This window comes from Cervus canadensis, chromosome 10 (genome assembly GCF_019320065.1).
Source record: "Cervus canadensis isolate Bull #8, Minnesota chromosome 10, ASM1932006v1, whole genome shotgun sequence".
NCBI classification, from domain to species: domain Eukaryota; kingdom Metazoa; phylum Chordata; class Mammalia; order Artiodactyla; family Cervidae; genus Cervus; species Cervus canadensis.
In genome coordinates this window covers 29,863,015-29,890,932 of record NC_057395.1, presented here as the reverse complement: position 1 = coordinate 29,890,932, position 27,918 = coordinate 29,863,015, and the positions used below count along the sequence as shown (strand labels likewise).

Below are 27,918 nucleotides of genomic sequence, written 5' to 3'. Positions count from 1 at the left end.
GGAGCCCCACCTACCTATGTATAACACACCCCTGCCTAAACTCCATGGCTGTTCAAGTCAGTCCCAAGCAGGGAGTTAGGCCAATCATTTCTGGTGGCTCAGACAATAAAGAATCTGCCTGCAATGCAGGAGACCTGGGTTCAATCCCTGGGTCAGGAAGATTACCTGGAGAAAGGAATGGCTACCACTCCAGTATTCTTGCCTGGAGAATTCCATGGCTGAATTCCATGGCTCTATCAGGAGCCTGGTGGGCTACAGTCCATAGGGTTGCAAAGAGTCGGACACAACTGAAGTGACCTAGCACACAGGCATGCATATGGGGAATTGTAGGCCACCTGAGTGTGCTAACTGGCTGTCACGATTGGAATTAAGTGCCAGCTAAAGTCAAGTGCTTAACCTCCCACGGAGGGTGAAAACGTCATTTCCTTTGGGGTTTTTATTTTAAAAACATGATTCCCTGGTCCTGAAGAAAGTCTTCCTGGCTTGGATATCTGGGAAGAGGTTAGAGGATACGCATACATTTCAAAGGTGAAGAGTAAGAATTAAAAGTGCATGTCTTCTAAATTAAATGTTCTTTTAAAAAGGGATGTCAGGGGCTTATAATCAAAAAGAAGTTTGTCTAAAGTTCATTAAAATTGAGGGGAACATTAAGGCCATCTTGGGTGCCCTCTAAGACAACCACAAACATACCACAGAATTTATGTCTGCTGCTTCAGAAAGACCCTGAACCCAGAGATAAACTTGGAAATTTCAGATCCCTGTGTGGGTACCTTCTTATGAACAGCCCATTGAAATGAGCTCAGAAATGTTTCCTTTTAATGCCCTTATGCTAGAGTAATTTTATTGATTAATGTTTATTGAGACATTTATGAAGCATCAGTTTGGTGGCAGAGACCATCTCCGGGATGAACAAAGTAGAAACTTCTTCAAGAGACCTCAGAGCACTGAAGGAGACAGACATGTAAGTGAACACTTCAGCTATAAAGTGAAAGTTGCTCAGAAGTTAAACATGGAGTTACTGTATGATCCCCAAAATCTACATCTAGGTATCTACCCAACAGAAATGAAAACAGGCCCACACAAAAACGTGCACAAGAATGTTCATAGCAGTATTATTTATAATAGCAAAAGGTAGAAACTACTCACATGTCCACCAACCAATGAATGGATAAATAAACGTGGTATATCTGTACAACAGTATTAAGGATTCAGCAATAAGAAGAAATCAAGTACAAGGGGACATATGTGTATCTATGGCTGATTCATGCTGATGTTTAGCAGAAACCAACACCATTCTGAAGAGCATTCATCCTTCAATTAAAAAATAAATAAATTTAAAAACAAGAAAAGAGATCTTCTAGAAAGAATTTCTAGTTTTTACAGCCACTATGGAAAACACTATAAAGGTACCTCAAAAAATTAAAAACAGAACTAACATATGATCCAGCAATCCCAGTTCTAGGTATTTATCTAAATGAATTGAAATCAAGATCCTGAAGAAATACCTGCACCTCCATGTTCACTGCAGCATTATGATAATAGCCAAGATGTAGAAATAAACTAAGTTTCCACTGATGGGTACTGGGTAAAGAAGACAGGGTATATACATATTAATACAATGAAATTGCTGTTCAGCTTTAATAAAAAAGAAAATCCTGCCATTTGTGACAATGTGGATATACCCTGAGAGTATTATGCTAAATGAAATAAGCTAATCACAGAAGGATAAATACTACATGATACTCTTTGTATGTGGAATCTAAAAGAGTCAACCTCAAAAGAAAAAAAAAAAAAAAGTCAACCCCATAGAAGCATAGAGAATGATGGTTACCAGGAGATGGAGAATTGGAGAGGTGGGTTCACTGGTACAAAGTTTCAGTCATGCAAGGTAAACGTGGGATTAACAATAGAACTAACAGTGCTTCATTCTATACTTAACATTTGCTGAGAAGGTAGATATTATGTTGTGTTCTTAACACACCCCCAACACACACACACACAAAATAATGAGATGAAGAACTGTGGAAGGAAACTGTCTTTGATGGTGTTGTTGGTTTCAAGTATACTCATCCCCAGACTCAATGAATTTAAAAAAAAAAATTCAAGCTCTTCCCTAAATTTCAAATTAGGGAATTCCAGGGCTGTCCAGTGTTTAGGGCTCCCCTGCGTCCACTGCAGGGGTTCAATTCGTGGTCACCAAACTAAGATCTGGCATGCTGAGTGGCTACTCCCAAAATTAAACTAGAGCATTTCATAGAATCATTTATGTTGTACACCTTTTTTTTTTAAATGACCAAACTTTCTAGTAATTCGGACTGAATTTCCAGTAAATTGAACATCTCTTCTGGAAAGCACATGTTACTTTTTAGAATTTTCATTCCTTCAGCAGCTTAGCAGAAGGATTCTCATGAATAAAATAAGTAGAAATATGTAGCTGAGCATGAGTTATGCTCTGGCATGCTTTCTTCCTGGGGGATCTTAACCAAGTGACTGAGCCCCCAGGGACTAGTTTCCTGCTCTGTGTGACAGATATGGTCTTCAGGATCTTCTAGAACAAACTGACGTGCCCTTGGCTGAGGTGTGAGGTGGCAGCTTCTTTAGCCCCAAGGCCTTGGCTGAGCAGGAGCCACGTGGAGGCGGGGCCGGTAGCAGAGTTAAAAACAACCTACCTCCAAGGGCCAAGTGTTCCCCCAGAGGCCATGGACCAGAACCATACCTCCTCCCGCCTGCGCATCCTACTGCGCCACCTCGATGGCTGCTTGGCCAGGGCCATTGTATCCTTTGGGAGCACGGCGTTCGAGCTGGGAGAGTGGTGGGTTTCAGGGTGCATCATACAACCTCCTAGCTGACTCTTCCTGGCTCCTGGCTCCTACCACCTGTCCTTGTGATGGTCACATCTCTTCCAGGCGCTGAGGGGCGAGGACAGGTGCATCCCCCAAGGCCCAAGAGGGGACTTGTCTGCCCGGTGGGTCTGGGACTGCTGGCTCCAGTGACTTGGTGTCGGAGTTGGCGTCGCTGCAGCCTTCCGGACCCTCTCAGGGCCTTTGTTCCCTGGCTTTGGGAGGGGACGGTGGGAAGTCCAAGCAGGCCGACTCTCTGCTGCCCTGTCACTTTCTCTACTTGACCATGCCTGATCGTGGGGCTGCCTAGAGACAGAGACCACAGCCAGGGGCGCAGAGCCACCCGGAGGAGCAGAGGGGTCCTCTTGGGCTGGAGCTGCCCCCCAGCTCTTCCTTCTCCAGGCGAGCCCGGTGAAGCTTACACTGTTTCTTGGAGAAGGGCTGGGCGTCCTGTGTCCACTCCTAGTCAGGCCTTCCGAAATTAATCCCAAGTCAATCTGTGCGCCACCGGTGTTGGATCCAGAGAGAGGTCACTGTGGGACTCAGAAATCAACTTGCTTTACAGAATTGTTTTTGCGTGTTCAGTGATCTCATTCAGGGCGCCAACACGGGCTGGGATTTGATTGTTTGCTTTTTCCTTAAGTGACCTGATTAGCCTCTGCTCTGCTGTATTCAGGACCCTGAAATTTTTCTTAAAGTCGATTCTAGTGGCTGTTCCTTTTAATTTCACTGTTGTTCTCCCAGATGAGTTCCAATCAAAACCACTGTAAATTTAAAATCCCATCCACAAACTGATAAAGGGAACCTTGGTGACTCTGTGGCTTCCCTGGTTGGCTCAGAAGGTAAAGAATCCACCTGCAATGCAGGAGAACTGGGTTCGATTCCTGGGTTGGGAAGATCCCCTGGAGGAAGATTGGCAATCCATCCCAGTGTTCTTGCCTGAAGAATCCCCACAGACAGATGAGCCTGGTGAGCAACAGTCCATGGGGTGTCAAAGAGTCAGACACGACTGAGCAACTAGGCACAGCACAGGTGATGCTATCATCTCATTTTACACGTGAGAAAACAATTGAGGTTAGAGGTTAAAACTCCTGACAAAAGTCATTTGAGGCACATAGTGGTTGTCAAAGCGTGGTCCCGAGGCCAGCAGCATCAGCACCACCTGGGTACTTGGTAGAAATGAAGGACCTCAGGCTCTTCTCAGACCTGTGGTATCAACATACAGGGGCATGGGACCAGCAAACTAGTTTCACTTGGTTCTGATACAAGTTCAGTTGTGAAAACCACAAATATACTGGGACCAGATATAATTGGAACTAGATTAAGTTTTCTGGGTCAGGTTGTTACCACTTTCAAATTTTAATTGTGAGGGTTCTTCTTTATTTTGGGGGGGGGGGCTAGCTGCATGACACGTGGGATCTTAGTTCCCCAACCAGTGATTGAACCCATGTTCGCTGCAGTGGAAGCACTACGCCCTAACCACTGGACTGCCAGGGAATACCTTAAATTTAATATTCTGATCATATTGGACTTAGCTTTAATAGTATGGAGGTCAGAGTTGGTTTTTTCCATATCTGTTTCCTAGAACAGCACCAATACAAGCTCCTATGATGGTGGAAATGTTCTGTGCCAGCACTGTCCAATATGGTAGCCACATGTGGCTATGAACACCTGAAATATGACTAGTGCAGTTAAGGCACTGAAGTTTTCATTTGAATACATTTAAATTTGTGGAGCCAGAAGTGATGAGTGTCTCTGAGTACTGGACAGCTCCCCCTGGTGTTTCAGGGAATAAGGATGTGGTTTAGGCTTAAACAAACTACTGGAAATTTTGTGGCAGTTTCCTCCTAACCTCAATTCATTTTAAGAGAGGTGGATTCTGAAATAAGAAATGATTTTTGAAGTATCACAGTCTAGTTTTTATTTTGATAAAGGTTTTTTGGATGTGGACAATTTCTAAAGTCTTTGTTGAATTTGTTACAATACTGCTTCTTTTTGATGTTTTGGATTTTTGGCGGTGAGGCAGGTGGGCTCTTAGCTCTGAGACAAGGGATCCCACCCACACCCCCTGCACTGGAATGCAGTCTTAACCCCTGGACCGCCAGGGAAGTCCTACAGTGTAGTTTTTAAATGCAGATAAACACAAATAAGAAAATCAATATCACCCATAATTGCACTTCTTACTGGTCATTATTTGCAAACAGTTTGGCGTGTTTATTTCCAGGTATTTACATAATTGCATAATTACACAGTTAGGACCATGCAGTATGGTACAGATTTTTGCCTCCATTTTTTCCAAGGTTTACTAACATTATATAGGAAACTTGGTAAATAATTATTAGCTTTGTAAACATTTACACGTATTAAAAAAATTCTCCAAGAACAACCACAACAAAAATAAAAACCATAATGCAGGAGTGGGAGAGAGGAGAAAAGGACTGGAAGACTGATGTCTGGACTGTCCTGGCAGCCACAGTTTGCTGAGAACATCTGACAAAGAGGTTAACTCTCCCCCTCGGGGAAAACAGACCACAGCTAGTAATTCTGACTCCTGGCCTGCCTCCTCCTTGACTTTTTATTTTTCCACACTGTGATGCCTGTGGGATCTTAGTTCCCCAAACAGCTAAGTGAACCAGGGCCCTCCAGAGAGAGAGTGCTGAGTCCTAACCACTGGGATGCCAGGGAATTTTCATCTCCTTGATTATTATATTGTCCCCAGTTACATACAGACAGCATTCAAAAAGCATGTTTATAAGAAGTGACATTCTGAAAATAACTCTTTCAGCAAAAGAAACAATGGAAAAAATGAGAAGAAAAAAACCCCCAATGCTAAGACAATCATCTGTGATAACTATATAGAAAAGAAAACTAGAAGGAACTTTCTAGTTCTTTAAGATATTTAAAATGATACTCTAGTATGCGGATTATATTTTTCTTGGAGTCATTGTTTATTTTATGGGCTTTTTTTTTCTTTTGAGAAACCATAGGTAATTCAGAGGCCTGTGAAAGGCTATATCACTGCAGATCTTACATCTAAGGACACTAGTGTTTCTTTACGCCACTAGTTCTCCAAGTATTTTCCAACCTCAATACAACTGAAAGATACAATCCAGTCCTACCACAGTGATTTTTTACTGGGGGAAGAATTTTGGAGCTTGAACTCTAGTAGGGGTTTGAAAAAGTTCTCCAGGTGAATCTGACACCCATCATACCCACTTCATCTGAGAATCCAGTGCTTTACAGAGAGGCACTCCACCAAAGCAATATAGCCTTTAGTCTTGAACCAGGGTTGGCAAACATCTTCCATACTTTTTTTTTTTTTAAATGACCAGCCAAACTGTTTCTAATATTTTGGACTAGGCTCCCACTAAGCTAAATACCTCTTTCGAGCAGCACATTTCTCTTTATTTCTAGAATAGAGCCTTTGCATTTTTATTCACTCAGTAGTTTGGTGGAAGAAATACCCAGGGGGAATAAAATAGAAGGAAAGTATGAATACAGTTTCGGTCAAGTCTCAGCTCAGTTGTTTTCAGCTGGGTGACCTTGGACCAGTAACTGAACCCTGACCCCAGCCAAGGGTTTCTGCTCTATGCAGTTGGAATAATACAGCTCTTGGCTTCCAGGCACCTCCTTAGGCTATTGTGAAATGAGACGGTCTAAGCAGCAGTGCATTGAAGTGTATGTGTATAGTTGGTGTGCTTGATGACTGTGTAGGGCTGGTCTTCCCTTGTGAAAATCAATCCAGGGTGGGTTGATTCTAGATAGGTTGATGCCTAGACTTCACTTGATTTGCCTTAAATCACATCCTAGATAGCTCACCCCACTGCAAGAACTGGTTCTCCAGCCAGTTTCCAGCCTCAACAATTCCAGTAAGTAGATATAATTTTAATTCTTAACCATACAATGTATATAAAGGTTCCCCCCCCCTCCATGGTAACTAGGATATAAAACACAGGTTGCATGATGAGAATTTATTATACAAGTCCTCCAATCCAGGACTTTTTCTAATTGGAAATTTTTGAAGACAAAGACTTTTCCTATATGTATTTTAAATTTTAGAAAGAAGTAAAAATGTTAGAAAGTGCATAAGCTTACTTTGTAAAATTCAGGCATGGTAAATCTCATTTAAATTATCCTGTTGTTTGGTCACCCTGATGTCTCAGCTAGCATCACTGGTTTATCTTGAAGTCACCTTTGAAGTGGAAGACATTGATCTCCATGGACTATTCTCATAGAGTCGAAATTCCAAACCAGAGGAAGGGACAGGGTGATTTGAGTTTGTGTGTGTTCTATACACTTATTTAGATTTTTGTTACTTTGATTTCTTCTGTGAATGCATGAACCAGACAATTAAAAACACAAAATGTATTAAATTTGTTTCCTGTTTGATAAACCATATGTATTCATTACAGAACAAATTTTAAAATCAGAGAAATAGGAGGAATTAAAAAAAATCATCCATAATGCCATTCTATTAAGGAAGTCACTGTTAAATATTTTTCCTGTATTTCTCTATAGTTTTTTTTTGAAACAAATAGTGTCTTGGTTTTACATCACTGTCATCAAATCTCAATGTAATAAGCAATGTCCTTAATTTAATAGCTATGTTCTTCATTTTTAACATTGTCATATCACATTGAATGGATATGATACAATCAGTTAATTATTCTATTTCTTAGTGACAGTAATTACTGCTTTAGATTTAAAACTTAAAAAAAATTCAGATTATTTCCTTAAAGTGTTAGAAATGCTTGGTGGAAGAGTACAAACATTTCTCAGGTTCTTGATACATAATGTTAGGTTATGATTTTTAAACTGGATTTATTTGAGATTTTTTTTTTTCCTCCTTTAGGTATACTCGGGAGAATAATGTTCTAAGCCTAGAACAGAGAAAATTCTATGAAGAAAATGGATTTCTTGTCATTAAAAATTTGGTGTCTGATGCTGATATTCAACGCTTTAGGTGCTAACCAACACTTTATTATATAAGAGGAATGTGTATTCTGTGTGTGCAGTGGGACTATGGGTAGGATTACCTTGTGAGTGTTCAGATATTTTTCAGGGATCAGGTTTGTTAGGAAGCGGCCTGTTAGAACCTGGGTTTGAGCCAGAGTGGCTTTAATCTCAGCCTCTTCAGTTAATGTTGTAGGTGTAGGGCAATTTCCTTAACTTTTCCATGCCTGTTTCTATATCTGCAGAATGGGGGAAATAACAGTACTTAGGTCCTAGAATGGTTTTTAGGACTAAACAGGCAAAGTAGAGACGGAGTTCTTTGAACAGGGCCTGGTGCATGGTGATGCTAGGGAAGTGTTTGCTATTTTGTTCTGATGAAACCAAATCACAAATATTTCCCACTGGTCCACTAAGCTAAGGACTATTCAGATTCTGGTGGTGAATTTCAACTCCACAGTTAGGAGGCAGGCACTTCTGAGTTGGCCATTTTCTCCTTCCTGTCATCAGAACTATTCGACATAGGATTGAGGACCACTTAGTGCAGAGAAACCACTCCCAAGTCTTGGAGTCTTGCCACAGAACAAGGGGAAGGCCAGGCAGGTGCTTAGCGCCTTCGGTACTGACATCATTTACCAATGAATCTTCTAGGAATGAGTTTGACAGAATCTGCAGAGAGGAGGTGAAACCATTCGGATTGTCGGTGATGAGAGATGTCACCATCCCAAAATCAGAATATGTGCCAAGTGAGAAAGTGGTTTCCAAGGTCCAGGATTTCCAAGAAGATGAGGAACTCTTCAGATACTGCACCCTCCCTGAGGTTCCAGATCTTCCTGTGCTTTCTTTCTCTTTAAGCTAATAGCCCATCTGCATGCCTGCCTCTGAAATCTTCTATTTTTTCTTGTTTTTTTATGTTATCTTTCCCCTTCATACTGGAGACCTAAAGCAGTGATTCCCAATCAGAGGCAGACATTTAGCGCTGTCTGGAGACATCTTTGGTTGGCAGGCAGGAGGGATGATGGCTTCTCATGGGTAGAGGTCTGGATGCTGCTGCTGGTTCCAGGGATGCTATCATGTACAGAACAGCTCCTTCCCCACTCAAAGAATTATGCAGCCAAAAATGCCAGTAGTTCCAAGACTGAGAAATCCTGCTCATAATTTTACTGTTTTTGAAGAAAAGCAGGAATTCTGTGGTAGAGTAGAAAGCCTTTCTCATACTCCATACAGCCATGTCCACAGGGATCAAAGTGTTGAGATTTACTTATTGTACATTGTATATTTTTCAATTTGTTTTATGAATCTGGTCAGTAGAATTGTCAGTTTGTTTTTAAATTTAAACTAGTTTTTTAAAAAAATTATTCTTTAAGAATAGTTCATATTTGAAAAAATATCCAAATACCATGGAAGGATAGGAAATGAAAAGCAGATTCCCTGACTCCCAGCAGAACTCACTGTTCAGTTTTATGTATTCATCTAGAATTGTTTCACATATAATCAAGCATATTTGAATAACTCCACCCTTTTTTGTAACAGGGAACATCCTGTTTGTCATCTTGTTTTTTCCACTGGTAGTACATACATATGAGATGTCTTTCCCTATTGGTATCTATGGATCTACTTCGTATTTCATAATCTATTGCATAGTATTCCATTGCATATATGTACTACAGTTCATGACTGTAAATAATAAATAACCATTTGTTTATATGGTTTTAAAGGACATTTTGCACAAAGTACTTACTAGAACTTATAACCCCAAGTGCTGTTAGAAAGTCTGATTCATGAAGACAGACTGCACAGCTGAGCCACATGGGAGGTCTGGCCCCTTGGGTTGGGAATGGAAGGGGAAGGGACCCCTCCAAGCCATACATCTTTCCCAACCTCAAGTCCTGTTACAGAAATGGAGGCTATGTGAGTGATCAGGATAAAAGGCAGGAAATCACAGGCAACGTGTGGTAGATGAAGCTCTGTTGGGATGTTCCTACCTCTGTAACTTGTGAACCATGTGTCTGGTGGTTCATCCAATGATTTTTAGGAGGTAGACATTCTTCTAATAGCTAGGTATTTATTTTAATCTGTACTGGAAAAATGAACCAGCACCAGATTTCAAGAACATTACTAATCAGGATAAGACTCAGATAAGACTTAGGGAGAACAAAGACTTAATGTACTTGGGAAGTTCTGCATAGCAGGACAGAAAAGCTGAGGATGGCTTCTGAATGATGATGGTTTAGCAAATAACAGTCTAGGAAGGGTAGATTAGAAGATTGGGATTGACACATATACAAACTGCTTATAAAAAACACAACTAGTAACAACTATTATATAGTACAGGGAACTCTACTCAATAGTTTGTAATGACTTATATGGGAAAAGAATCTTAAAAAGAGTGGGTATAACAGATTCACTTTTCTGTATACCTGAAACTAACACATTATAAATCAACTATACCCCAATCAAAATTTTAAAAAAAGAAAATAGCAGCTTTTTGTCACTTTTTAATACATCCCCAAAATGACAAAACAAATGCCTTATTTAAAAAACAAGCATTATACCTGACTCCTGGGAATTTTGTAACATTTCAAGTGTCTCATACTCAAATTCCCTATATTCCTTACATACAAGAGATCAAACAATGAGAAAGCTGTAAAATGTGTTTTTTGTTTTTTCCCCCTTTGGAGTCAGGCAGAATTAGAGTTTGAATACCACCTTTTTCATTTAACTGGTTCTGCCAACTTGGGCATGTTATTGGGCATGTTATTCTTGGGGGTTTTCATTTCAAAGGATTTATCAGTGGATAAAGGCATTAATTTTCAGGGATTCTTGTGAGGCTTCACCAAGATAATGTAGACAGAAAGCCCCTAGCAGGTGGAGGCATGCAATGTAGCGTCCTTTCTAGGGGGTCTGATGCTCCCACTGCAGCTTATTCCTCATAGCTGGGCTTCAACCTCAGCGGCCCATGTTATTACATGTTTAACATCTTTCTTCCCACCAGTGTATAAACTCAAGGAAGGCAGCAACCTGGTTATTTTGTTCACTGTTGTGTCCCCAGTTGCTGTCACTCTGCCTGGTTCAGAGACTCAGGAGAGTTGTTGAATTAATGACCACGCTGATTGTGAAGCACCCTCTGAGTGCCTGTTCTCCTTCCCTCATGGTGATTCATGACAGCTGCAAACCTGTTGGGACCTTTCCGGGTCCCTCTTACAAGAGTCTCTGTGAAGGAAAAACAAACTGCCTTCTCACCGGGCAATGGCCAACAGTTTAGTGCAAAGAAGGGTATTACTGCCTTTTGCATGTGGTATTTCACAGAAGTGCAAGTCTCTTGTAGAAGAAGCACTTATGTTTCTAGCTAGTTCCAAAAAGCCTGTTTATTTCAGTGTGTAGTAAATTTCCAATGATTTCCAGTTGCTGACCTTTCCATGGTTTATTTGCAAGGTTGTGAAATATTGACTGATTTAAATGACTGCCAAATGGATTCTAGTATAGATAGATGTACTTTGTGCTGCATGCTTGTGCATCTGACTTGCCATGAACTTTTTTCCTCCTTTTCCCTTAGATTCTGAAATATGTGGAGTGCTTCACTGGACCCAATATTATGGCCATGCATACAATGCTGATAAACAAACCTCCAGATTCTGGTAAGAGTTCTTATTTGTAAAAGGAAAGCAAAAACAAAATAATATAAGCAAACAAAAAAAGAAAATGTTTAATTAAAGTATGTAAGGTTATAGTCTAACAAATAGCAAAGGCACAACTGCTAAACTTTGCATAAATGAATGTATGTACTTTAAGTCATAATATAGCTTACATCATAACAACACTGAAGCATAATAGTGATGTCGATGTTAACTGTAGGGTTATTGCTGGAACTATAGACAAGTGGCTTCTAGAAGATGCAGTTTAATAAAACACGACTGTCACTCTATCCCTTAATATTCAACATCGCTAAGCTTTGTTACCCACTCTTACCCATGCATGAGAGTGTGGACTTTGCCTTCTTGATCTGAAGAAAGTATTATTACTAACAAATTTAAAACTGAACTTACATATCACATACCATAGCTATTTTTAAAATTCCCTGTGCTTGATAAAATCTAGCTTCTGAGCCCTCCCTCCTAGAGAGACTGATTCAGAAAACAGAACCTAGGAATCTGCATTTTATTAACCATACTCAGAGATGCTAATGCAGATGACTCTTGGGCCACACTGAGAAATTCAGCTGTACCAGTGGTAGGAAATCAGCCATTAGAGATCTTTGATACGGTTCTAATTTGTCTCTGTCCTCTCCAAGAGAGGTTTATGTGCTAAGCCTGTAGCCTAACATCAGCAGGCCTTTCCCTCCCTGGGTGTCTTGTGTGAAGAGATCGTGAGGCCTGGGGGAACCACATTCAGAAGGCAATCCTAGGGGAGACTGTGAATGTGGACATAGTATCTCTGGTTCTCCACAGTGATTGTACAGCAAATGGTTCTAGCTTGCTAGAACCATTCCAATTCCCATTTGGGGGAAACCTCTTGAGAGTCCTTCTATTTATTTATTTAGTTAATTAATGAATCATTTTTTTATATCAGTCACTTAGAAGGCTATCACAGGATCTCAGATTTGACCACTCTCTTTAATTAGTCAACCTGTTTTGGGTATACTAAGCTCTATGCCCAAACCAGAGTTGGGAAGGTATAAAGCACAACATATGTACAGATTGCTAGAAAACAGTGTAAGTAGTCCTCAGCTACCAGAAATCCAGAAAGAATTAGAGGATCGAGTCATTGTGCTGATTCAGTCTTCTAATTTGGTGCTTATTTTAGAGGCTGGTTTTCTTCAGCATTGTCTCATTTGGTTTTTGCAAGGATAGGTCACTGTTCTGGTTTTTTAGGCAGAGAAGAATTCTGAGACTTTATTTAGCAACAGATTCTGTTTCAGGCAAGAAGACATCCCGTCATCCCTTGCACCAGGATCTGCACTATTTCCTGTTCAGGCCCAGCAATAGCATCGTTTGTGCCTGGACAGCCATGGAGCACATTGACCGGAACAACGGCTGTCTGGTTGTGCTGCCAGGGACACACAAAGGCCCCTTGAAACCCCATGATTATCCCCAGTGGGAGGTAAGTCTGCTAGATGGCTGAGTTTTGATCAGATTTGATTGTTTTGATTTCATATCAGTACTCATATTCTTGCCTGGAGAATCCCATGGACAGAGGAGCTTAGCAGACTACGATCTATAGGGTTGCAAAGAGTCGGACATGACTGAAGTGACTCAGCACTCACACACACATAAGGAGCTTTACCAGTAAGATGACATTTCCTTTCTTAGAGAAACATTGTTCTGGGATGTAAAATGAGAATCAGGGAAAATTCCAGGATGTCAGATAAAATGATCACCTCCATTCTTTCAACAAGTGCTTGAAGGCCAACCAAAGTGGTGGACTTTGGTGATGCTATAAAAGATCTGAGATTATAAAGCCTAACAGAAGACATAAGACACAAACACTGTAACATCAGATGTGTATGCCAAGTGAATCTTACACACTGACTGGTTGCTGTCTCAGTGAAGAAGAGGATCATCTGCTTCCACCTGGAGAGACCAGCAGAGAGAGGCTCTGGGGAGGAGCAGCATTCCATTACCAGGCTGTTCCACGGTTTATCAATTTAGCCGGCCAATGCTTTGGGGCCCATGATTGAGGCGATCAAATCATTTTTTCAAGGACAATAACCTTGTGGTCTGGCACAGTATATGTATTGCAGGTGTAGGAGTCCAGAGGCAGAGAAACAAGAGAGCAGACTCTTAATTAGTGTTTTAGATGTAAGGCAATAAGGTCTCAAAATCCCATAATGATGGTCAGGATGGAAGAGCACCTTTTGTTAAGGCAGACAGAATGCACATGGTTCTGCAGGATATTAAGAATATTGGGACTTCCCTGGTAGTTTAGTGCTTAGGAATCCAAGCTTTCACTGTGAAATGCGTGGGTTCAGTCCCTGGTTAGGGACTAAGTTTGGACAAACCACTCAGCAAACACACATACACACACACACACACGTTTCAGGGCTTAGTGCTAAGTGCTGCAATGGGAGATTAGATGGTGTTATCTTGCTCAAATATCCACTCTGGGCATGAGGCAAAGACTCACCACAGTACAGTCAGGAAGTAGTCATTCCCCCAAAGGAATTTGGGTTTGGGATAGTCTTAGGAAAGGAAATAGGAGACTGCCCAAGACCCATAAATGCTTGCAAGCTTCTCATTTTAGGTTTTTTCATAAAAGATATAACCATTAGTTAATGCAATAATTAACTTTGAAAATAGTTTGAAAACAAAAGTTGTGGGTTTTTTTTTTTGTGTGTGTGTGTGCAGTGAAAACAGGGGTTGAAATAATTTTAAAATGTAACATTTTAATTTATTTTCTTTCTTTACTCTGGATGTAACATGAGTGGGTTTTGAGCTCAGAAATACTGAGTACTTTCTCTCTCCTACTTGGGGAGAGGAGCCTCTCTCTGAGTTAGCTTCTCAAGAGATAGTTCTGAGCAATAGAGGAATGGCTGATGCAAGTTCCAGGTGAGGAGAAGAGCATGCTGGGAAAGAATGAACATGGGCTTACCAGGGGAAGGTGATCTCCTGCATTTCCACAAAATGCAAAGCTGATCTGGGTCTTCAGTTATCATTCAGTAATGAACAGTAGGTAGAAATTCCAAATTTTTCATCCAGTCTAAAATACCTCTGATTTTAACAACTCATGGCTTTCTAAAACCAGTCAACTGAGAAACTTTGGTATAAATAATTTTTTAAAAATCTAATTTGTCTCTTTCTCTTGTAAGAACTTAGAGAAGCTTTGTTTTCCCTGATGAATCATTGATAAGAGTTTTAATTCCTGGCTTCGTCACTTTCGGACTTGCCTTCTCTCGTGTTTTTAGGGAGGAGTCAACATCATGTTCTATGGGATCCAGGACTATGACAAAAACAACGCCCGGGTGCACTTGGTGATGGAGAAGGGAGACACCGTTTTCTTTCACCCTTTGCTCATCCATGGATCTGGTCGGAACAAAAGTCAAGGATTCCGGAAGGTACACGTTCACATCATAGCACTGTTTGAAGATGAATGCATGAGGAAGAAAAGTATCCCAATACACGAAAAGTTAAAGGATTTGTAACTTTTAACTCAGCTGCCCTTTAGTCTGGTGCATTTAGCAGGAAACATTTTTGTCTCCCTTGTCCTTTTTTGCTTACAGCAGTAAGAAGCCAGATGACCTTAGGATGCCATCACTAGTGAACATTCATGGAACTGCTCCAGACAGAGAGCTTAGTCACTTGGCAACTGACAGCATGTTTTCAGAGGAAAAGACAAAGGCAGACATACATACCAAATAATAACATTTGGAAAATATACAGGTCACAGAAGGGGAACGTCTGTAATATTATTGCTATTGGTTAAAATATTATTGATTGGAAAGGAAGGTGTGAATTGGCCACCTGGAAATCAGATATGGCCATATTTTTCAGTCTTTAGCCTCAGAATGCATTCAGCTTTATGAGATCAGTGCTTACATTAAAAACTGACAGAATTTCTCATAAATTCCCAGATTTCTTGCTTCTCTAAAATTCAGCAGATCTGATGATATGCTGGGCTCACATTTCCCTGTATCACATGGCTGTTGATACTAAATATTAGTGTCTTCTTTGGGCTGAGTGAAGCTTTCCAGTTTATGGCAACAGCCCTCTTGTCTCCCTGTGGCTGAGGGTTAGTTGTCAGATTTCATCCTCCATTCATTCAGATATCCACCAGGCTCAACAGGACTGAGATGAGCGTGAGGCAAGAAGGCAGTTCTCTGGGCTAACAGAAACTCAGAGATCCAATTAAATAATATCTTAATGTCTTATTTAAAATAAAGCAACATTAATGCTAAAAAGTCCATGGTGAGGCATTTACCTGGTGATCCAGTGGTTACAAATTCACCTTGCAATTTGGGAGAAGTTGGTTCAGTCCCTAGTTGGGGACCTAAGATCTGACATGCCTAAGAACAACTAACCTCTTGTGCTACAACTAGAGAGGCTGGGCACTGTGATGAAGATCCCACGTGCTGCAACTAAGACTCAATGCAGAAAACAAAAAATTTCACAATGAGCATGATCTCAAAATAAACAAGATTAGAACTTCCACTACCATGACACTCAGAACAGTGCAAATGGGGAGGTACAGGCACTATGCTGGAAATAGTGTGTTTTAATATATTAACTTTGTAATTTTTCAATATTTTTAACTGCTTTAATGTTTGGGAAAATGCTAAGCATTAAAAAATACATAAAAGCCTACAGGTAGGAGTGTACATTTCTTCCCTTTTGCCTCAGGCTACAAAACGGCTTAGCATAGCCCTAGGGTTTCCATAGGAAATAAAGTTCATGACTCAACTGTCTAGAAATTTGTAGGAAGTAGGAAGATCTTCTGATGGGTGCAGTCACCCTAACATAACTAACTTGTGACAAGGAAGGTGAGTTTTAACTATCACCTTGCAAGTTAGATCTGTTTATAAGTCCTTTGAGACTGGGGAGAACCAAATAACTTCCATCTTACCTTCAAAAGGAAACGAGATGAGTATTTTATGTGAATGCTATCAGACTGGAACTGTGCTTTGGACTGGAGAGGGGTGTCTACGTGTTGTTTTCCCTTGCAGGGTCTTTTCAGTTTTTCTTGCTCCATTATCTGTGGCCATGGAAACACCTCATTACAACTCATTACAAACTTCACTAACTTCTGTAACTGAGATGATGAGAAATCCTGCAATACACTCCTTAGTAGCATGTGGCAATATTCACTCATTACAAAAATCAAATGCTAAAAAGTTAGACTTCTTCCTTACATAATTCTGTTCCCTGCCCCGTACCTTTGGATAATAAATTACACAGTTAAAAATGTCTTACAATTTCTCAGTTAGCCTTTAGCTGGAAGAAAAAAAGCAGCTGAGTTATCGAGAGACTGATTTAAGACACAAGGGAACAGCATTCAATCTAGAAATCAAATGCTCAGTGACAGAACTTTCTGAAAGATGCCTCATTGCTTGACTGATGGTGTTAACGAGGTGTTTTTTTTTTCCTAACATGAGTCATTCACTTTCCACAGACAATTTCATGCCATTTTGCTGATGCCAACTGTCACTACATTGATCTGAAAGGCACCAATCAGGAAAATGTTGGAAAGGAAATGGAAGAGGTATTCTGTAAAATCTATGGACAGAAAACCACCAGCCTGAAGGTATGTCTGTATGAAATGACAAGGTAAAGATCTCGTTTTTTTCTTTTCTTCAGATGTTTAATACTTCTCCTACCTGATTCAGTTTGAAAATATAAAGTGCTTGGGTTTACAGCTTGTTTCAGAAACATCGCTGAGACGTCCTGGAACGACAGTGGGGCTTGTTTGTACTACTTGTTTCCTTAGTGTGGGGGACCTGGATTCTGTAAGTCTAAGGGCTGTCCTGTTGTACGCAGGCCATCATGTTCCAAAACAGACAGGTATGAGATGAAATAGCACAATCACAGGTGAGGAAACGGAGGACAAAGTGACCTTCTGAATGCACAGATGTTAAAGGTTTGGGCTGCAAATCATTCAGTTCAGTTCAGTTCAGTCACTCAGTCATGTCTGACTCTTTGCGACCCCATGAATCACAGCAGGCCAGGCCTCCCTGTCCATCACAAACTCCCGGAGTTTACTCAAACTCATGCCCATCGAGTCAGTGATGCCATCCAGCCATCTCATCCTCTGTCATCCCCTTCTCCTCCTGCCCCCAATCCCTCCCAGCATCAGGGTCTTTTCCAATGAGTCATCTTTTCTTACGAGGTGGCCAAAGTACTGGAGTTTCAGCTTCAGCATCAGTCCTTCCAATGAACACCCAGGACTGATCTCCTTTAGGATGGATGGGTTGGATCTCCTTGCAGTCCAAGGGACTCTCAAGAGTCTCCTCCAACACCACAGTTCAAAAGCATCAATTTTTCGGTGCTCAGCTTTCTTCACAGTCCAACTCTCACGTCTATACATGACCACTGGAAAAACCATAGCCTTGACCAGACGGACCTTTGTTGGCAAAGTAATGTCTCTGCTTTTTAATATTTTTTTGTGAAGAAGAGAGTATGTATGTATGTGGAATTCCAGTAAGACTCAAAGAAAGCAATTCTCAAGCAAGTGTTTGTTTGGGTCAGTTTGCATTGGGAGTTGAAGGAAAGCCTGCATGTAGCAGAGATGGGAGATCACTGATGGTTCTCATAGTGGTGTAAGAGAGCATTTCATATGCCTGCCTAATTAATACACCTCACTGTAGATTATTTGTTTTTAACTAGTGAACATTCCACGCTGTTGCTGATCAATAACAAGTTAGCAGTCAAGGCAAATAAACAAACTTATTTGCATTGTAGATTATATTTTAGGCCCTGAAGCAAGAAGCTGACCCTATTTGGTAAACGTGCCTTAGATAATCATAAATGCATCATCTATTTTGGGGGTGACATGACGCCCAAGTAGACTGAGTGTAATAATAACTCAGGGCCTCTCAGTACTTTGAAGAGGCTCGCACACCAGTGGCAAGGTGTTATCTTCTGAAACAACTTTCCAGCTCAAGAGTCTCCATCTTAACCCCTTTACTTTCTAGAATCTCTGAATGTATCCCTGTATCTGAAGATGCTCTGGCCTGACATTTGCACCTTCTGGAAGGTCTTGCCTTTTTCCATTGTCCAGCACTTAAATATCCTACAAAGGCAAGGTATTATGCCAGTTGGGGCTTCCATCCAGCACATAGAATTTTAAGGCAGGAAAAAAAATGTATAGATTCTGTTTGAGGTCTGTCAGAGTTGTACTAAATCAGTAAGTTCATGACTCTCTCAGCTATGGTTTATGGAGTTTGCTTAGAAGAACAACACTAACTTCTGCTACAGAGTTCTTTGCAGGCACAAAGCGCATTCCTACCCCTTTTCTTCACGAGACTCAATGGAGCAGTCGAGACGGCACCACGCTCTTAATGAGAAAAGGGAAAGTTTAAGAGATAGGCTTCAGTTATGTATGTGACAGGGATTTCCGAGGTCCAATTCTGAAACTGTTCTTCCCATCATACCTTGCCGTTTGCTAAAAAATAAGCAAAAACGTCTGAATTGTCTTATTAGGAACAAAGAAGAAAAAACCAATTCAATAGCCTAGGACATCATTTTCAGGAGCAGATCACCCAGAATGGGGCAGGCAAACATCACCAACGACAGCAGGAGCTTGGGTACTAAACTGTATTGTGACCAAACATAACAGCCATTTCCAACACCTGTAACCAACACAAACACCAAGAAAAGAAAAACTGACAGAGTGGGCACTCACTGTTCCACTGTCCTGGCTTATGAAACATAATTTTAGATGCTGGCAAGTAAATTAATTGGAGTCTCAGAATGTTGTTTTTATTTACTACCTTATGACTACTGTGGAGGGCTCTTTTTTCCCCCCTATTTAACCATTTGCAGATGCCAGAAATCTTTGTCTTACGGTGAATAGGTAAATCCAAGTTCCCAGAAACTCATTGTGTTTGGTATTATTTGCAGGATATATGGACATTTCGAGGTCGCGTTGTGAAAGGAAAAAGAATCAACCTTTGAAATAGCCCTTCGCTCAAACTCTTGTCAAGAAAACCAAGGTGCAACAAGATGTCAGAGGAAAATCTTTTCTCGATGAGATGATCTAATAGTTTCTATCCATGTTAACAAAATCCAAGTGTACGGATGCAGTACTTAATTGCATATGGGTAATAATGCAGTATGGTGGGATGTCTTCGATGGATATAAAGTAGAAAAAGTGAAATATTACTGTTTTAAGGAAAACTTGGGGTTGCAACTAATAAAGGTGATGCATAAAGAAGTGAGTTAGTTCAGTTTCTTTAAATCAGTTAGCTTTTTACCCAAGCAGGGATTAATGCTCTCAAACACAAAACCCATCACCTCCCAATTTTGTGTTGTGTGAGATTTCTTTTCAAATCTGGAACAATGAATATTAGAGGCGCAGTTAGTGAAGGGCCTAAGAATGGCATCAGGGTGTAAAATAAGGGTGGAAACTCACATTCTGGCAGGATTCCTTCCATGGCCTCTCTAGACCAACCACCCTCCTTAAAAAAACAGACTGGATCTTTCCAAGTCTTTTTCTCTAAAGAAAGAGACCAGGGTAACTTTCTCTGCCAATTCATATTTGGCACAGCAGCTGAAAAAATTCAGCATTTATGAATGAAACCTAACCTCTTTCAAGGTCCAGGAAAATTTTTAGATAACTTTTGATTTGGATTTCAAGTGGTGTAGACGGGAAATTTAATTAGGACTATTTCTCCACCAGCTGAGAGCAGCAAGGAGACACAGTTCTTATTTTTTGAAAATTCTAGTTGAGGGATTTCCTTGGTGGTTCAGTGGTTAAGACTCTGAGCTCCTAATGCAGGGGGCCCAGGTTCAATCCCTGGTCAAGGAACTAGACCCCATATGCAGCAACTAAGACACAGTGCAGCCAAATAAATAAAAAATAAATTAAAAAAAAATTCTAGTTGAAGCTTTAATAAGAAAAAAAAATAGTAAGCAAAGAAGTGTTTTTTTTTGTCATTCTGCTAAGCATATGTTTATCTAAATCTAGTGTCACTGTTTTTGTCTGTTTCTCTTTAAGGACACCCAATTTAAGTTCAGGTCTACCTTGAAACTGGGGACTTCAACACAGGAAAACCATACAGCAGAATTTTTCATTTCTCTGGTGTATTTTTGAGTGAAGTGCAATTAGTCAAATGTTTCCCACCTTATCTCAGTTCCTTTTGTGTACTAGTTCATCTAACAAATATCCAAGCATCTGTTACTGAACCAGGTTCATTCCTGCACACAGCTCAGCACTGATTCCAGGGATTTTGTGACTAGGCCCTGTGGTCTGGCCACTGGCTCACCTCTGAGGAAACACAGCTTTCTCCTCCAGGTACCTTGGAGCATCTCCTCCTGGTCTCAAACCTACATTTCCTGGTCTGCGGGCATTTCCCAAAAGCAAAATGGTCCCCAGCTCTCCTCAGAGACTCCCCTTGTGGCCCTCCCTCTGACAGGCTGGAGGTGAAATCCCAGCTCTGTTATTCCCCACCGTGACAGTCACTTAACATCTCCAGACCCCAGTTTCTTTATTTGTAAGATGGGACTTCATGGGGTGGTCTTGAAGAATAAAGAGGAGTGCTGGGTTTGCTTCTTTTCTGCTCTTATTCAGACTTCACTTGGTAAATAAGTTCTGAAAAATGAGGTCCATGTTACCCATAAAAACAAAGAAAACTACCCCCAGAACGGAAGAGGGGTTCCCCAGACCAGCTTCAGTGAGGGTGATCCCTTGGGTCCCTAATCTGTGTTGGTCCCTTGTTGCTCTGATGGGACCAAGCATCTTCCTCCAAAATAAAACCAACAAAAGCAAAAGCACCCACAATTTTAAACCATCATCTTAAATCACCTGATCTTAAATCATCCAGTGGTTGGAGGTCCTCAAGATGGGTCCCATTCACTCCTCATACATGCTTTTAAGCACTGGGGTTATACCTATAATAAGTGATAATCTGCTTGCTATTAAGAATATTTTTCCCCATTAAATTCAGGTTCCTTGAAAAGGATGTGGAAAACTTGGTCAGGGTGAGTGGAAATGAAAAAATTAGAGGGCTGGAAACTAGGACTTAACAGATGGCAAAGACAGCTGGGGGAAAAGATCTGAGCCTGACCAAAATTTTGAGTGATCTGAAAAATTTACATATGTTCCTTCCATACTTCTGATTCAGCTCTCAGAATTCCACTCCAAAGAGTCTCACAGACTGCTCAGTCACACAGACAAACTCCCTTTCATAGCCCCTTACACAGAAGACTTCACTCACACAAGCCCACCTGTTAACACTTGTACCTTCACACAGACACCTCTTCATGGGTTCCCTCAACAGAGAAACCCAGACAGCAGCCAGTATGTGTGCATGCACACACACTCACACCGCACACCACCATTCCAATCTCTAGCCTCTCAGATTTGCCTGGACATTGTTCCTGCTTCTCTCAGCTTTCATCCAAGTTACCTCACATAAATCACTTTCAACGGGTATTTATTAAGTGACTAGAGCTAACTAGAGAAGGCAGCTGAGGAGGGAGGGAAACCATGTAAAAATCTCAATGCATGGGGTGAGACTGGTCCTGAAACTGAGGTGAGGCATAAGGAAAAGCAGGCAAAGGGGAGAGAAAGAGAGGAGGGGCCAGGAGGAAGAGAAGGTCTGTCCTACCTGGAGAGGGAGGCATGGAAAAGAAGGGGAGCTTGAGAATCATCTTGAAGAATTATAAAGACTTTGCCAGGTGGACAAGGAGACGCTTGTCCACCAGAGAGAATGTGAAAAAATGGAGAATCTGCGCAGCATGGCACGGGTGTGACATGCCAGACAAAGGGAGAGGGGGTTGGACAGGTAAACAGGGACAGATGAAGAAAATCCTCTTATGCTATGCAAAGTAATTTGAAATTTATTCACTATTCAGTGTGAGTCACTCAAGATGCTTTTGGTGGCAAGTGACAGAAAAAGTCACCTCTGGAGGTTTAACCACTAAACAAAATGCATTAACTCATACAACTGGAAGCCCAGAGAAAGGGCACAGCATAGCGTCATCAAAGGCTCAGTTATTTTCCCCTGTTTCCTGTTCTATCCTCATCACATTGCTCACTCTTCTCCTGATTAAAACATGGCTGCAGTGGCCTCGGGCGCTGCATCCTCACTGGGCAACATCCAGAGGCAGAAAGGAACTGTGTCTCTTTATGTGTCTCCTTTTCAGGGTCCCTTCTTTGTGCTTCTTTTTAAAAATGAAGAATCCTTTCCTAAAATCTCCCCCATTCCAATAGGCTTGCTCTCATCCCTCAAGTACTTATGCCCTTTCGTAAGTCAAGGATTAGCAAGATGATTACTTGATTGGCTTGACTGGTTCTGGAGCTGGAGTCCAGGGATTCTGGAAGCCAATGGCTGATGAAGAACTGGACAAAAACCTTGACTCTTGACAAAGAAGTGGGTGGCGGTCATCAACACAGTGCTGCGCATCCCTGGAGGGTTCTGGGTAGTGGTGCAATATGATCAGATTTGCATTGTGAAAAGATGAAACTGACAACAGTTTGCAGGATAGATAAGAGAGAGAAGAATGAGACGAGAGGCAGGAAAACCAGTGTTAGAGGGTTTGAAATGACAGCCTCTATCAGAGCATATTCATTCAGAGAAAAATGGACAAAAGCAGATGGTAAAAAGCAGACATGGAAGTGATGGATGAGGACGGAGGAGCCCAGGTGATCCTTGGTCCCTTAGGGGACTTCCACTGCCCTCTGCCAAATTTACCTGAGAGGTTTCAGAAAAGTACGCTGGAACTCTCCAAAGGAAGGGCTTTCCCAACTTTTATAGATTCTGCTGAGAGCCAGATGTACATGGTTCCTTCTGCCAGATGTATGTGGTTGACCAAAAGTATGTAGTTCCTTCTACCATCAACCCATCTTCCTCTTTCAAATCTTTTAACTGATCAGCGACTCCTTACCAATCTCTTCTGCTGCTTTCTCTTTACATCCCTGACTTCTATGTCTGTGCCTGTCTGAGGTGCTCAGACTCTCTTCTCTTCTCTCTCTCCCCTCACTCCTGAGCCAGGAGCACTTCCGATGGAGGTTCCTGAGGTCACCGAGGTGTATGGGCCACAGGGAGTTCTAAAGGGTCGAGATCCAGCTCCTCTGTTCGCACATGTCTTCTTTCCTAAAACCGCTTGGCCTAAGAACATTGCCAGACGGAGATGTGGGTTTCCTTTTCCCCTGCTCACTTTTTCACAAGAGATCAGCACCTGTTCCTACAACCTTTCTGAATCTTATTGAGGTTCATTGTTCCAGGGGGTAAAAAAAAATTCCCAGGCTATCTGCTCCTGAGTAAAGTCTGGTGAGAATAAGGCAAACAGACTGTCAAAGAGAAAAGGTGTAGGAACAGGTATGATTTCCTTGCAGAGACAAACTCATGGCGAGTCTCTGTGTCTCACCTAGAAGCAGAACTCTGAAGGAAGATGTTTGTTCTAGAAAGGAAGTGTATTAGCAGATTTATTTAATCTGGAAAATAAAGTCATACTTTTGATGTCAGAAAGTCTGTGTGGGCTGGTCTGACTTTCTGATGAGGGAATACAATGTACTTTGCAATTTAGTGAGGTGTCAGGCTTTCCCCTAAAGTAATGAGCAGAATATGCAGTGCCAGTATTTGATAAAAACACGTATGTAAGGCAAAAATTATTATATATGTGATATACATATGCAGAAGGAGAAGGGGACGACAGAGGATGAGATGACTGGATGGCATCACCGACTCGATGGACCTGAGTGTGAGCAGGCTCTGGGAGCTGGTGATGGACAGGGAGGCCTGGCCTGCTGCAGTCCAGGGGGTTGCAAAGAGTCAGACACATCTGAGCAACTGAACTGACTGAACACGTGCATATTTATATATGCACACACATGTCATGTAAAGCATGCTTGTGATGAAAGTTTTGTTAAAATATTCTACCAGCAAATGCTTAGTAATAAATAATTTTAGAAGTTTTGATAAAATCCTTATTCTATTTTCCAGAAGCTAGGGAAGCAAAAGACTTTAATGATATAACAAATCCTTTTCTGATTCTGGTGGTTTCCAATTTTTTGGTTTCATGAAAATTGAAAGAAGATGTAATAGATCTGTTACCTGATAGGTCCTTACCAATAATATTCAGTGATAGATCACCTATGTGATTTTTGGCATATAACTCAGAAAACATTCGAAGAATTTCAAAGAGTGACATTATTTAAATAAAAAAACTCTTTGCCTCATCTATTTACTAATGGGGAAAAGCTTCATTGGCTTTTCTGTCCATAAAAATGAAAAAGTAAGAAGAATATTGCTGAATCCTGTCTCAATCTAGCAAGAAGAATCTCTCTCACACACACACATATATAATCTGCAAAGAACTATGCTGAACTCATGAGGAAATATTTAATGATTAACATCAATAAATGACCATTTGTTTACCATGTAAGAGATAACAATTATGTTATTTGATCGGTTAAGCACTAATATTAACTGTAATAACAAATCAATCCAGAAAAAGAAATTAACACTATGGACTATGGTTTCAGAAAAAAATATTCCAGCAGAAAGGTATGAGAGAGTGACAAATGACAGACTTACAAGTTTAAAGATATACTTAACACATTAGCAAAATATTTTGTGAGGAAGCAAATGAAAAGGCCCTAGGGCCTTAGCACGTGCTATTTCATCCCAGTGGACTGGAAATAAGAATTCAAAAGGCAAAAGGAAACTGTCAAATTTTTAGTTGTTATAGAAGAATATACAACCCTGAATATTCATTGGAAATAAACCCTGAATATTCATTGGAAGGACTGATGCTAAAGCTGAAGCTCCAATACTTTGGCCACCTGATGCGACGAACTGACTCACTGGAAAAGACCCTGATGCTGGGAAAGACTGAAGACAGGAGAATGGGAAGATGGAGGAGGAGATGGCTGGATGGCATCATCAACTCAATGGATATGAGTTTGACCGAACTCCAGGAGATGGTGAAGGACAGAGAAGCTTGGTGTGCTGCAGTCCACAGGGTCACAAACAGTTGGACACAACTGAGTGATTGAACAAGAAGAAGAGAAGAGTATTTGTATATTTTTTTAAATGAATGACAGTGGCTATAAAATCACTATTGTATTTAGAATCTCTTGAATATGTTTAAAAGAGAGCAATGTAGCAACTTTACTTAAAAATGTTAACACCTAAAATATGTTTATAACTATACATCTCTAAAATGATTTGTAATTATTTAAATTTATAACAAAACTGTAGAAAACTTCTTAAAATGTGTGAGGAGAATCACAGTGTTTTCAAGTTCTTTCAGAGGCTGACATTTATAGAACATTACACTCAACAACTGCCGAAATCACTTTTTCTTTGCGTGTGAACCCAAACTTTTATCAAGATACACCATATTGCTGGTCATAAAACAAGTGTCAATCAATTTCCAAGGAGTGAAATCATGTGAGGTATATCCTCTGACCATAAAATGTTTCAGGAGATAACCTGGAAAATCCCCAATGACTTGGAAGTTAAATAACACACTATTAAGCAATGCATAGGTTAAAGAAATCACAGGGGAAATTAGAAAACATTTAGAAATGAATGACTAAAAACACAACATATCAAAATCTGCAGTATGCAATTAAAGCAGTGCTGAGAGGGAAATCTATGATTTTAAGTGCTTATATTAGAAAATAAGAGAGAAGAAAAAAATAGGAAGCTTAGATCAGTGATTTAAGCTTCCTTCTTAAAAGAAGCTAGGAAAGAGAAGAAAAATTAAACAAAAACATTAAAAAAAAAGAAATAGTAATGGAAGTCAGTTAAATACAAAATGGGCAAACTATTGAGGAAAAATCAATGAAAACAAAAGTTGGTCCTTTTAAAGAATTACCAAAGTCAAGAAACACTTAGCAAGACCGATAAAGATAAAAGAAAATTCAAATTTCCAATATTAGGAATGAAAGAAGAGACATCAAAACTTGTCACAGAAACACAGAAAAGTTAATAATAAGAAATTATGTACAGTGTTTTGTCAATAAATTTGACAGCTTAGATGAAATGGAAAAATTCTTTGAAAGATACAAGTTTCCAAAGCTGACACAAGCATAAATAGGAAATCTGAATAGTCCTATATCTGTTAACAACATGGAAACTGTCATTTTAATCTTCCCACAAAACTACAGACTCAGAGAAAATACCAAGCTCAAATGATTCCACTGGTGAATTTATCATCCATTTAAAGAGGAAACAATATGAATCTTATGAACACTCTTTGAGAAAATAGAGGAGCAGAGAGAATATTTCCTAACTCATTTTAGGAGACCAGCATTACCTTGATACTAAAACCAGTAAAAGATATTACAAGCAAAGTACAGACAAATACCTTGAACATAGACGCAAAAATCCTAAACAAAATATGATTTTGTATTTTGTATCCAGCAATAAATAATAAGGATAATTCAGTATAACTAACTAGGATTTACCCCCAGGAATACAAGATTGGTTTAACATTTGAAAGTCAATATAATTCATCACAATAACAGAATAAAAGAAAAATCATATGATTATCTCAATAGATGTAGTAAAAGCACTTCACAAAATTTAACACGCTTCTTTCACAAAAGAAAACAAGCTTCTTAACAAGCTTCAAACAAGCTTCTCAAAAGAGAAGCCCATGCACTGCAATGAGAGAAAGTCCACATGCAGTAACAAAGACCCAATGGGGCAAACATAATTTTTTTAAAAAGTTAAAAAAGACATAAAATATTTGGGGATAAATCTGCAACAGATGTGTATGGCCTCTACACTGAAAACGTAAAAAACATTGCTGAGACAAATTAAGGAAGATCAAAATAAATGGAGAGAGAGGTCATGCCCAAAGACCTAATGTTGTTAAAATTGCAGTTCTCCCTAAATTAATCTCCTTCAAGTGTTTCTATAATGTATACTGAAATTCAGAAGAACCTAGAACAGCCGATGGAAGACCAAAGTTGGAGAACTTACACTATGTAAATTTAAGACACTGTAAAAGCTACAGAAATCAAGGCACTGTGGTGCCATAACTGACATAAGGGGAAACAAACAGATCAATGGAACAGAATAATCCCACAGGCATATGTTAACTGAGTTTTTGACAAAAGCATCAAAGCAATCCTATGGGGAAAGAAAATATTTTCATCAAATGGTGATGGAACAATTGGGGGTTTGTAAGGAAAAGAAATGAATGTTCACTTCTATCTCATACTACACACTAAAATAAGTCAGACGAATATAAATATCATGTGATATCACTTGCACGTGAAATTTAAAAAATTTACACAAATAAACTTATTTACAAAACAGAAATAGACTCACAAACTTCAAAAACAAACTTATGGTTACCAGAGAGGAAAGGCTGTTGTTGTTTAGTCACTCCGTCGCATCTGACTCTTTTGCAACCCTATGGACTGTAGCCCGCCAGAAAGGAGGAGGGGATAAATTGGGAATTTGGGGTTATCAGATACACACTACTATATATAAAATAGATAAACAACAAGGACCTAC

The 27,918-nt window shown here is 40.2% G+C and overlaps 1 protein-coding gene and 1 non-coding gene across 3 annotated transcripts; both read left to right on the top strand.

Annotated features, from left to right (window-relative positions):
* Positions 1-2,699: 2,699 nt before the first annotated feature.
* LOC122448246 (phytanoyl-CoA dioxygenase, peroxisomal-like) lies at positions 2,700-19,526 on the top strand. Of its 2 annotated transcripts, XM_043479423.1 has the most exons (9): positions 2,700-2,774; positions 6,651-6,709; positions 7,693-7,803; positions 8,442-8,610; positions 11,347-11,428; positions 12,709-12,890; positions 14,692-14,841; positions 16,893-17,024; positions 19,340-19,526. In XM_043479423.1, exons 1-9 carry the CDS (start codon positions 2,700-2,702, stop codon positions 19,391-19,393), a joined length of 1,014 nt encoding a protein of 337 aa, XP_043335358.1. In that variant the 3' UTR covers positions 19,394-19,526. The 2 variants fall into 2 exon arrangements, with proteins under 2 accessions (XP_043335358.1, XP_043335359.1); XM_043479424.1 differs by lacking the exons at positions 16,893-17,024; positions 19,340-19,526 and adding an exon at positions 15,007-15,247.
* Positions 19,527-20,173: 647 nt separating this feature from the next.
* On the top strand, positions 20,174-20,246 carry TRNAR-CCU. Its single transcript has one exon. It is a non-coding gene; the product is annotated as a tRNA-Arg (tRNA).
* Positions 20,247-27,918: the final 7,672 nt, after the last annotated feature.